This window comes from Rattus norvegicus, chromosome X (genome assembly GCF_036323735.1).
Source record: "Rattus norvegicus strain BN/NHsdMcwi chromosome X, GRCr8, whole genome shotgun sequence".
In the NCBI taxonomy this organism is placed as follows: domain Eukaryota; kingdom Metazoa; phylum Chordata; class Mammalia; order Rodentia; family Muridae; genus Rattus; species Rattus norvegicus.
In genome coordinates this window covers 74,881,821-74,893,812 of record NC_086039.1, presented here as the reverse complement: position 1 = coordinate 74,893,812, position 11,992 = coordinate 74,881,821, and the positions used below count along the sequence as shown (strand labels likewise).

At 49.5% G+C, this 11,992-nt stretch overlaps 1 protein-coding gene and 1 non-coding gene across 3 annotated transcripts; both read right to left on the bottom strand.

Annotated features, from left to right (window-relative positions):
• Positions 1–214: 214 nt before the first annotated feature.
• Fgf16 (fibroblast growth factor 16) lies at positions 215–10,950 on the bottom strand. Of its 2 annotated transcripts, none has more exons than NM_021867.4 (3): positions 10,283–10,818; positions 2,580–2,683; positions 215–1,218 (listed from the first exon to the last, which is right to left on the bottom strand). In NM_021867.4, exons 1-3 carry the CDS (start codon positions 10,554–10,556, stop codon positions 973–975), a joined length of 624 nt encoding a protein of 207 aa, NP_068639.1. In that variant the 5' UTR covers positions 10,557–10,818; the 3' UTR covers positions 215–972. The 2 variants fall into 2 exon arrangements, with proteins under 2 accessions (NP_068639.1, XP_038955931.1); XM_039100003.2 differs by having other exon boundaries at positions 1,165–1,293; positions 10,283–10,950.
• Positions 4,302–4,381, bottom strand: Trnag-acc8 (transfer RNA glycine (anticodon ACC) 8). The gene has a single exon. It is a non-coding gene; the product is annotated as a tRNA-Gly (tRNA).
• Positions 10,951–11,992: the final 1,042 nt, after the last annotated feature.

Here is an 11,992-nt window from a genome sequence, read left to right as displayed (position 1 = left end):
TGGGAGCTTCTGTAAGAGCTGTTAGTTTAGGTCTTCCTAAAGCTCCCATAAGTCATGGGACCAGGCTCCTGGATAATGCTACCACACTGAGTGATGGAGTCAGCCAGCTCAAGCTGCATGGGCCTGCCATTGGGGATTTTATTAACCTGGAGAAAAAGAGCTGGCCAGCCTCTTCATTCTACTGAATGTACAAAGCAATAGAATTAGACACTGGTTTTATAATTAAAGACAATTTTATTGCCAAATAAAAGCCTTTAATAACTCATTTTTCCTGTTTCAATAGGACCTTATTCTTTCTGAAGAAAATCCAGTCATAGCATCTCTCATTAAAAATAAAATTATTTTGAAATAAATAAATATATAAAATAAATAGCATATACATTTCATAAATAGTTTGTCCTTATGCACAGTATCCATGCTTACATTTTAATATCATTTCCTTACAACCTACCCCATATCTCCCACTTTCTGGTGGCAGGAAAACTGCATGTCAGGACGAATGAGAGATCTACAGAGCTAGGGTAGGGATGGCTTGCAGCAGGGTGGGAGCCCCTAGGATTTTCCAAATGACACTTTCCCAAAGCTCTTTAGGTAGCATCTGTGGCAGATTCCTTGGTCTTTCATTTGTACCCCATCTCAAGGTATCTGGGTAGATTGTGAGGCAAGACAGCTTTGGCCCTTAGTGGGAACCCTTGTTCTTTGTCATGCCACCTCCCGGGAAAGAACATGAGTAAAACAAAAAGTATATACAAGATTCCCTCGGAACAACCCCTCCCCCCACGTCCCTCCCCAGAATAACCCAACCTTGATATACACTTTGAACAAGGGGACAGCTGGGTCATGTTGAACAGTAAGTGCTTCTCTGTTATCTAATTGATAGGAAGGAAGGGTTGAAAAGCTATGAGTATAGTGTTTGCAGAGCCAACCATGGTCACAGAGTACATGGGTCACAGAGGTGGCACCAGGGGTCCATTACCTATAGCGGAAGAGGTCTCTGGACATGGAGGGCAACTTAGAAGGATCTACTGGCCTGGGTAAAAAGTGAGTGAATTTCTGGTGTCGTTTAGTCCTGTATCCCTCCCGGGGTGAGCCGTCTTTATTCAGGGCCACATAATACTGTCTCTCCGAGTCCGAGTGTTTGTACAAGGTGGATGCATAGGTGTTGTACCAGTTTTCTTCAAACTGTTCCCGGAAAACACATTCTCGTGTGAGTTTCTTCTGTGAGGGTGAGAAAATAAAGCAGAGCCCATTACATGACTATTCCTCCCATCCCAGCTTGCTGGTGGTGAAACCCTGAAATAGCAATAGCACATTGAGATTAGAAAATTTCAGTCCTGTCTCCCCGTGTGACCAAGGCATCTTTTTTTTTTCCTTCCAAGCAGCACAAAACCCTCCCGGTGTTATCTTCTTCATCCTTCTTCAGGAGTCAAACAAAAATATTTTGGGTGTGACCTTTGCTGAAGCAAAGAGATTTGGAGGAGTTGGCTTGGCTGGCTCTTTAAACCCTAGAATTTCCATTATGGCCCTTCCAATGCTCCTCTGGCACCGACCGAGCTCACTTCCTACTTAGGGCTAATAATGCTCGAATGCATTGAGATTACAGTCACCCACATCAACTGGCAGGCAAAGGCCATGGGTCTATATAAAGCTGCATGGGAGGTGAGCTGTGATCTCTCCTAATGAGCAGCCTGTCAGTTGGAAAGCTCAGAAAAGATCTGCTTGAAAAGCTCCTCCAATCTGGCTACTTCAAGCTGGCAGCTCCTGGGTCTTTTGCTTCTGGCCCTTCTCATAGTTGATCGGGGCACCATTCTGTTTGCTGGGGTGCCTGATACTGAGTGCTGGGGACAGGCCTATCTCCCAGGTGTCAGGGAAAAATGTGTTCTGATTTCATGGGGTGTAGCCAGCCAGAAAGCATGCTATGTGACTCAAAAGTCCAAGTCAGAATATTGGGATGGCCCTGAAAGGGTTAAGGCCAGCGAAGTTATGCCCCAATGCCGGGCTAGCTTCCAGAACACAGAAAATGTATTGCAGCCAGCCCCTTCTTTGCTAGGGGTCGGGGCTGTCACTAGTCCTGGAACCCTCATTCTTCATTTGTTGGTGTTATTTGGCCTTTGGGGGCTCGGCTGAAGCAATCTGGAAACCAGGGGCTGGGTTATTAACTTGAGAATCCTTACTGGAAGGCTGGTTCTTCCACTCTATATTATTTTGTGCCTGCTCATCAGCCACTGCTCATGGGCACCCATTAAAACTAAGATGTGCTTTTTAGATGGGTTAATGCCCCAAACCCTGAGAGCATTTACTCACCAGCCAGCATGGCTTCCTCTTATCACAGCACTAGTAGGCCCTCTAATGGAAACTGTGAAAGCAAATGTATCCCAGAAAACCTTGTTTGGATGGAGGGCTGAACAAGTGAAGCAGTATAATGGAGCAAGGGCCTGAACCACCAGGAACAGGAAGACTCCAGTCCTTTACAGTCATAAAAGGGCTCTCAAGTGCTTGATAAACGATTTTATGCTTTGCCTCGGGCTGTCTAAACATCGGTGGTCAAGCCTCTGATAAATAGAAAAGCTGGAACTTACCGATCCAAACAGCTCTCCTCGCTCATTCATTCCTAGGTATAGGCCAGAGTCTACTCCCCGGATGCTGATCAGCCCCACAGCCAAGCTGATAAATTCCAGAATTCCTGAGACAAAAAGTAGAACACCATTCTGTTACTAACATAGAACTAGGGGCACGAGCTGTTCAGGTGACATAAGCTACCAGTTATTTACCCCCAACTCTAGGCAGCTCTGGATATCCAGAGAGAATCATTCGATAAACCCGTCTTCTGCAGTGAGAATTGAAAACCTCAGAGAAAGTGCTCACTCTCTCCATGCCTCAGCTTTTCTATGTGTAAAACTGAAGAAACAGCCCCTTCCTCCACTTAATATTCTCAGATGTGTGATTTTTCTTTCTTTTGCAGTGCTAGCTAACATGGGAACTTGGGCCCCTGGGTATGTTAAGAAAGAGCTCTACCACTAGGCTATACCACCAGGCCTCTTAGGCATGTGAGGGTGAAGAAACCGTGGGAGGGTTTTCTACCAAATGGTCCATAATTATGGCGTCAGTGGAGTGGAAGGCCACACGTTTCAAGAAAAGGCAAAGCAGTGTTCTCAATGCCATGTCACCCTGTCTCTCTCTGGCACCCACCTGCATTCCCTTGCTGTCCTCTGGGCTGAGCATATTTTTCAGTCTCTCAGCTCTCGTGTCCTTAAAAACCACATGAAGCTGTCAACTGCCTGTAGCTGACTCTAACGAATGCCACACAGGCCATGCTCTGTTCGTTCACCCTGTTTATGGCAGGAGAGAAAAGTTGGCCTGAAAAATGTTCTCAGCTTGCTCAGGCCCAAACTGACAAGTCTGTCGTTCTCCCCCCTTCTCTTGAGAATTTAAAGTTGAGCCACGGCTGAGTTGGCAGGTAGCGTTGGACTCCATACTGATTTGAGATGTTGCAACTTTAAGGGGAAAGGGAAGAAATTAGAAAGGTCCTTTTAACTGACAAGGTTAGAGGTGAAGATTTGAAAATGTTTTCATTTATCCCATGAGGGAAAAAAATCAATTATGAAGAGGGTAAAGGGACAGGGAAACTAAATCATGGTAGTATTGAAGACTTCATGATTTTGAAAATAGTACATCTATTATCTAGAGAGATGATAATAGTCTTTAGGCTCTTCTTCGAGATTCCTCCCTCTTACCACATTTTCAGCAGACATGGAAAACTTGCTACAACTGTCTGAAGGCATACACCGAGCTCACACACCTAGCTATCTTTCATGCCACAATTACAATTATTAAGGGTAATATTTTGAATATTCTACAGAGGAGGTAGAGCTGATCCTGTGAGATAAGGAATTTGAGGCTGTAAGATGGCTTGGAGGGTAGCAAAGGGATTCAGCACCGAGCCCAGGAATTTGATCCCTGGGACCCACATGGCGGAAGGAGAGAACTGACTCCTGCAAGTTGTCCTTTGACCTTCATATGTGTGCCATGGCACATGCATTGGATGGAATCTCTCTCACTTTCTCTCTCTGTCTCTGTCTCTGTCTCTGTCTCTGTCTCTGTCTCTCTCTCTCTCACATACACACACACACACACACACACACACACACACACACAAATGTACTAAAGAAAGATTTAAAAAAATGGCTGGGAAAGTCTCTGGCAACCTGTCCCCCAAGTGCTAAAGTCAAAACAACCACTTCATTCAGCAATCAGGTTGAAAAATCAGGTCGAAAACTCCAGTGGGAAGTTTTTTTTTTTTTCCTCGGAGCTGGGGACCGAACCCAGGGCCTTGTGCTTGGTAGGCAAGCGCTCTACCACTGAGCTAAATCCCAACCCCGGGAAGTTTTCTATGAAGCTCAATACCTGGCAGGCAATGGGTAGGCATTTGATCATGATAGCAGGTTTGGGGGTATGTGTTTGGATGGCTCTCTCAGATAAATTTGAAGGATCTATATAGTTCTGCCATTAGTCTATGGGACATTTGAGAGTTTGTCTTTTGGTTTTCACATTCAGATCCTCTGAGTGAACCACTTCTCTTTCTTTATCATGGCTTCCAGGGACTGACCTCTAGATCTCAGGCATGTGTAGCAAGTGCTTTGACTTCTGGGTCATCTAGGTCACCAGGCTCCTGATTCTTAGTACCTCTTCTAGTACAGTGCAGATGGTTTCGGGAAGAGAATACCATATGATGGTTGGGAAGGAAGGGGCAGACAGTGGTGATGGGGGCTAATTAACCACAGATTTGATGAACACAAATCTTCAATTGTCTGAATTGAATTGAATTGAATTGTCCCTGGTAAACATTTTAATCAACAACTCATAAGAGGAAGAGCCCAGCTTCCCTTAGCTCCAGAAGACACATAGCTGAGAAAGATAATAAGATCCAAAGAGGTTTCAAAAGTTGGGAAATGGGCTGGTTCCAATAGAATAATCATAATTAGAGATAAAAGAAAGTATTGCACTTTGGTCCCCAAAACCAGCTTCACAAGATGTTTGTGTTTGTGTTTTTGTTGATGGAAGATGAGTCTCACAAGCGCACGGCTAACTTCACTCCTTTGCTTTGTTTGAGAGCTTTTCCATCAGCCATCTCTCTTTATAGCTCCGTATCCTCCCCCCAGACACCTCCCACTTCAGAACTGAAGTCAGGGCCTTGAACAGGCTAGGTAAGTCATCTGCCACTATACTACGTTCTGCCCTAACCCCTGTGTATTTTCTTGACAGTGTGTGCACTTTTGTATTTCAGTGCCCTTAAAAAAATTGGTTTTGGTGCTGGAGATTGAACCCATATCTAGAGTGTGCTGTGTGCATTTTAATTATATGTAAGTCTGCCTGTCTCTACAATGGGGAAATATAGCCCAGTGAAACTTAAATAGCAATGGCTTTGGGGATTTCACTGAGCAGTTAGGTCATTATGAAGGTGATTAGCAGGATTATTGAAAAGCTAATGTAGGGTTGACAAGTGGCTCAGCAGGTAAAGGCACCTGCTTTCAAGCCTGCCCAGTTGAATTCAATTCCAGGGACCCATGAGGTAGAGGGCAAGAACTTCCCCAAGCTGTCCTTTTGACCTTCACATGTGTGTGCCATTGTGGGCGGTAGATATGCCTTGTCCAACACCCCCATTCTCTGTCTCTCAACACTCCCCTCTCTCAATATGCCCCTCATTCTCTCTCTCTCCCAACACCCCCCCACTCTCTCTCATAGACACTAAAGAAATAAAATGTAAGTAATTTTTAAAGTGTAAGGTAGGACTAGTAAGATGGCTCAGTGCCTAGCCTGATCTGAGTTTGATCCCTTGGGATTCACATTCACACCTGGGAAGACTGCTGAAAGCTGTCCTCTGATCTCTACACAAGCACCGGTGCCTCTCCTTCCTCCAAACCCCACATAATCGAAAATAAAATTTCAAAGAACTAATATAAAACAGGTTGACATTTTCTGGATGTAGAAGCATATATCTATACTATTAATACATGGTAGTCTGGGGCAGGAAGATAGGTAATTTAAAGCTAGCCTGGGATACATAGGGAGACCCTGTGTGGAAAATAAAAGAACACACACACACACACACACACACACACACACACACACACACACACACCAGGTAAACAGACACAGGGCTGTAATTCCAGGAATTAGGAGGCTAAAAGAGGAGGATCCCAAGTTTGAGGCCAGCCTGGGCTACATAGTGAAACAGCACCTTAAATCTTTTAAATTCTTGTGTTTGAGACAGGATCTTGTGTAGTTCAGGCTGGCCTTGGAAATTGAGCTCTGTATGCAACTATGGATGATCTTGAACTCTTGATCTTCTTGGTTCCATTTCCTAGGTGCTGGAGTTACAGATGGTGCACCTTGATGCTTTTTTACAAATTAAAAGTAACTTAAAAGGCTAGTGTAAAAATAGAAAAAAAGCTAAGTGGAGCTAGGCTGCAGTCAGAGAGATCTAGTTACTAACATAAGAGAAGGAACTGGCCTACCACTCTGCCGTGTCCTGGCAGGATCAGGCTGGGGTTAGTTCTGTGTCTGGCTCTACTGTGTCTAGAGAGGGCTGTGGAAAAACAGAAGCATGCTCAAAGTAGCATGTCTGTCTGGCAAGGAGATCCCACACCATGCCTCAATTCTGTTCTAAGTGCTAAACTCAGATGGGCACCAATCCTTGTTACTAAAGGTCTTTGCTTTTCCAGAGCAGGCTACCTCCGAGTCTCCAATCACAGCAGGTCCCCTTTTCTCTAAGTATCCTCTCGCTCTCTAAGTATCTATCTCTAAGTATCTATCTCGCTCTCGGACTACTCTGAACTCATTAAGTAGCAGAGGGCAGCCTGTGATCTCACTTCAAGAGACCTGGTATGAGAACAAAATCATGAAACCCAAGAGGTGTGGCCATTTGAGTCACCACAGTTTTTTCTGCAACTCTCTGTGAACCCCGATGCCAAAGGACAGATCATACAGGATGTCGCTTGGGTTGTGTCCAGTAACAGGGGTCTCCAACAGCTGGAATCATCCCTGCCCAGCTGTCTTTGGGCATCATTTGCCTTTGCCAACTTTCCTATTAGTTGGATTGAGACTGTGGGAACCCGGTGGCACATGATGATGAACAGATATTTCTAAACCTTCTCCTGAATCCTGGCCAGCATGGGAGGGGAGAGAAAACAAGCCATTTTCATATTTTCCCAGCCACAGCTGGACAGGGGTGTTAACAGAAAAGCGTTGAGGCAAAGTATTAAGTAGACAAAGTTTGTCATCAGTTCTCTCACCCCTTCGAGGCCCAGGACCTCCATCTCCCCTGCCTCATCTTGACCTGCCCACCTCACGCTCTGGCATTTTCTTGACAGTTTCCAGACTCTTCTCTTCTTACACCTCTCTCCCCAGGGCCTCAATCAAAACGGATCTGTCCTGGGCCCCACTGTTTCAGAACCTAGCTAGATGACTGGCTAATGTGTCATTTAATCTGCTTCCCTCAGCCATCCTGTCAGACCTTCGGGGCCAAGACAGTGCTGCCCTGGCCCTTTGCCAAATAAGAACCAGATCGCTCCAAACCCAAAGCAGCTGCAGCAGCCTGCGCCATCCCACCTGGCAGGAGGCCTCTCCTCCAGTCTGGCTCCCAAGCCCGACTCTGTCAGTCCACAGGTGCCCCTCAGGAATGTCAGGCCCCCTGTGAACCTCATGTAAATGCCACCAGCCAGGCGGGGACTGAACGACTCCTGGCTACTGACTGCAGATGGAGAGCAGGGAGCATGTGCAGTGCCAACAGGTTATTATTTGGAGTCGGGGCTGCACTTGGGCTCAGCCTGACTTGTTTAGAACACATGGATTCCAGGGTAATCCTTGGGGGCCCTGCTCTCCAATTACAACAAATAGCTATTTACTTTACATGGCCTTCGGAGACTCCCTCCTCCCCCCAAGCAGAGATCTATAATATTTTATATCTTAAGTCTGGCCTACTTTACCCTGCTGGAATGTTGACTGCTAAAGCACTTATGGAATGTTAAAGTTTCGATTTATTGAATACTCTGGCTGATTAACTCAAATGTGGAGGGCGGAGAGTGTGAGCAAACTCAACCACCATCTCGTCCCGTGCCAAAAGCTAAGCTGAGCAAGAGTGGGTTTGCAAGTTGGTAGGGGAGGTTACGAAGAGACAGCTTTGACCGGTTATCCTTTCCTTTACAGGAAATGCACAGAACTGCCAAGAAATCAGGGAAGGAGGAGAGGGAAAGGGGATGTGGAGGGGGTCTCAGGCTGCTTGTTTTTGCTAAAAGGCCAAACCCAAACCGAAGCAAGCCGGTTAAGCAGCAACGCAAACATCCTCTGCCAGCTTTACTTCCTTTGGTTTCTCCTTAAACTTAACACCCTTAGCCGGTCTGGGAGATGAAAAGAAATCAAGATGTGTCTTTAGGGAGGCAATTAAAGACCACTTATCCCAAGAGCCTATTACTGATTTATGTTGACCTTGTAGATTATTGGGCTCAGCTCAGGCACAGAGGCAGACAAACACTTGTAGCAGCTGGGGGCAGTGCACAGTTTCACTGCCCCCACCCCACATTTTGCTATCATCTCGTGACTTTGCTTTATACACATCCATATAAACGCACACGTGTATATCTGTCTTTTATACACGGACCCGTCTGATATCTTTAGGCCATTTCTGGGAGCCTCTGAGTTCAGGGTGGGAGTCCCAGTCCTTATGAAGAGGAACAAAAGGGGACTGCAAAATCGCAAGTGATGGAAGGGAAAGAAGCCAAGTTAACACCCCCTCTCCTCCCACCCCACCTCATCACCCTTTTGAGGACCTGCTGCAAGTTTATACAGACACCTGCAACCCTCCATTACCCCTCCCAACCTACTGTACTCCAGCTCTGTTTGAGTGCATTTTTCCAAGATGACATAGACCTCATTAGGGTTCCTGCCTGCTCCCAGCAAGGAAGGCCAACCCTGGTCCTAGTTGTTTGCTAGGCTTGGCCTTAAGCTGCCCCTTGTCTGTTCTGTCCTCCGCCCCCATTTTCTTTCATCCTTTTCTCTCTCCTTCCTTCCTTCCTTCCTTCCTTCCTTCCTTCCCTCCCTCCCTCCCTCCCTCCTTCCTTCCTTCCTTCCTTCCTTCCTTCCTTCCTTCCTTCCTTCCTCCCTTCTTTCTACTGAGTACTCCAGATGCAGCTCTAGAAAAGCATGCAGAATGGGAAGATGGGAAGGGTAGGAAAAAACGAAGCACGACGAGCTTGAGGGGAGGCAGAGCTTCAGACGGCTTGCGGGTAGAAAGAGCCTTTCTTGCATTACAAGGACTCTGGGAGGAAGCCGAGGACATTGAGACAGGGGAGAAAGGCTAGCTGTCACAGCACCTGCTTGATGGCTTAATAATGAATAGGAAATTGAAAATAAAAAGCGGCTGAAGAGGGAAACACATTTGCTTAGAAGCCTAAAGATTTCCGTCCCAGATCAAGGCTTATTTTAATAGTGTAATTAGTTCTGTATGGTGACGCAGGCAGCTGGGTGCTCTGTATAGTTGCAGGCTGGCAGAGGCAATCCTGCCTGGCGATTAGACATTTCCTGTCCTGTTTCTGGGGCTGGCAGTGGGTTCGGGGCAGTTTCCTCACGTGGGCAAGGAGTAAGTTCTGGGCAAAAGATACCCAAGACTCGTTAGTACACAATGGGCACCGCAAGGTTTTTTCCTGGATCCTCAGCTATTCGGCTCATGCCCTGCTTCCTGGATTGGCTCCTAACCTGGGCAGAGCCACCCGGAGGATGACCAGTGCCATGACTGCCGGGTCCCGGCTTGATAAAAGTGATTCGGGTGCCCGCCGCTGGCCCACCACGCCCGTGGCCGGTGAAGGCTCTGCTCTGGGCGATCAGTTCCGACGGGTCTGCCACCTTCAAGGCTCCTCCGGCCACGGTCCCCTGCCTCCTAGGCGAGGACTCCGGCTCCTCTCCCGACTTCACCTGCTTCCCTCCGGAGGCCCGACGTTGGTCTCTCAGAGGGAGCCCCTAGCTCCGGGAGGAGGAAGGGTGGAGCGGCTGGAAGAGGCCGCACTGTGAGGCGCCTCCGCCCCCTCCGGAGAGCGTCGCGGGGCGCGGGGGGCCACCGGGTCGCCGCGAGGCTTAGGGCCCTGCCACCCCGTCCCGCCCCGACGGGCCAGGATGGCACCCGATGCGGGAAGGTTGAGGGACCCCTGCGGGACAGCCCCGCGCCGACGGCTCCCCAGTACGCGGTCCGCCCGCCCCCTCTCCCCCACCATCCCCACGGCCGCGTCCTCACCGAAGCGGCTGTGGTCGTGGCGGGTGCCATGCACCGTGCCATTGGGGAAGATTTCAAGGTGGAAGCCCGTGCGGCAGTAGAGCTGGCGGCGCCGCAGGATCCCCTTCAGGTGGGCGAAGTCTGTGGGCGAGCCGCGCTGCAGCTTCCCCTCGATCTGGCCCAGGCGCTCGTTCAGGAAACCCGGGGAGTCAGCTAAGGGCACGTTCCCCAGAGAGGAGGAGAAGCCTTGCAGGTCCCAGTCCAAGGAGGCAAAGACGCCCCCGACCTCCGCCATGGCGGGGCCGGCGGCGGCGCGGGCCGAGCCGGGGCCCCGGGGCGCGAACTGCCTCTCCTCCCGGCTGGCGCGGGCGGGCGGGCGGGCGGGTCGGCGGCGCTCGCTAGCTCGCTGCTCGGCTCCGCGCTCTGCCCAGCTGCAGCACACGTCTGTTCGCGTCCAAAGAACTTCTCAGCGGCGGGGAGCGTGGGGTAGCGCGCTCCTGACCTTGCTCTCAGTTAAAGTGCGGCTTCCCCTTCGCATCCATCTCTCCTGGCCTCTCATAGCTGGCTTCGTGGAGCTATCAGATGCAAATGGCACTTTATATACGTACCCACTCCCCTTCCATTGACATATTGGATATTTAAATACAAGCCACACCTCACTGGCATCCCCTCAGAGATTGGTGTGTGGGTTCTTTCCTTTTTTCCCCCCTTCTCGTATCCATTTGGCTCTTTTTGGGAGAGGGGGGTGGAGGGGGGGGAGCGAGCAAGCGAACGAGCTTCACTCCCTCTTTTATTATGAAAAAAAATGGCAGGAAAAAGCTACACATTGCAGTGAGGCATAACTGCTTTTGGCAGGTTTTCTTAAACTGCTGATGAAATAACGGAGCCCAGTACGTGGAGGCCATCGGCGACCACGGCCACGCAGGGCAGTTCCTCGGGGGTCTGCCTGTCGGTCTACTGCAAGGGCCACCCCCACCTCCCACGCATCCTCCCGTTGCTCCCCTCTGGAAAGTGCCCGAGACCCGGGCTGGGGGAGGGCGTCCTCGTACTGCTGAGCCCCTCTTCTCTGGCCCAAAAGAGGCTGTGGAAGGGGTGTCTGGTCCGGGACAGGGGCGCTCCGGTTCCTTTGTTCTGCTGTCCCCTAGTCCCACTCCCCACCTGTAGGTCCACAGGGGTCTGAGCAAGCGAAAACGATCTGGAAGTCAAACGCAGTTGCCGTTGAAAGGACTGATAGGTGGTGGAGGTCCCTGCAGACGCCAAAGGGTGGGAGCGCTTAAGGGGTCTGGGAGGAGCGGGAAATCCCAGAGGGAAAGAAGACTTTTAAAATGGGACGTTGTGGCTTAGGCATAGAGGGGTGGAGGCTAAGACATAGAAAGCGATCTTTTTGAAAAATGATCTCCATGGCTTTCTGGGCGCGCTTTTACAAGGCTCAGGAGAGCACACTCCGTGAGAGGCCATTGGAAGCCTGGTGGGGGCTTCCCCCCATACACCCCTTTTCTTCTTGGAAACAGGTGTTTCCTCGCTCTGTCCTGTGCCCTGTTCCAAGATCCTCTATCAGGAAGAGCGGCAGTCAGGGGTGGGAACTGGCGGCTGCCAGGAAGAGAGGCCGGGTGGAGAGGACCTGGCGAGCAGGTGCCTGCCTGCCTGCCCTGAGCCCCTGCATCTCTGCCCCGCACCTGAACCCCACGGTCCCTCTGGGCTTCTGGCGCTCGCCTCCTTCTTGCTTATTAA

Bases quoted from the DNA above. Each gene is read 5' to 3' on its own strand.
- Fgf16 (NM_021867.4), bottom strand. From the start codon at position 10,556: ATGGCGGAGGTCGGGGGCGTCTTTGCCTCCTTGGACTGGGACCTGCAA. The intron at 2,684-10,282 runs GTGAGGACGCGG...TTTTTGTCTCAG, and splicing joins CCACGACCACAGCCGCTTCG to GAATTCTGGAATTTATCAGC. The intron at 1,219-2,579 runs GTAAGTTCCAGC...TCACCCTCACAG, and splicing joins GAGGAGAGCTGTTTGGATCG to AAGAAACTCACACGAGAATG.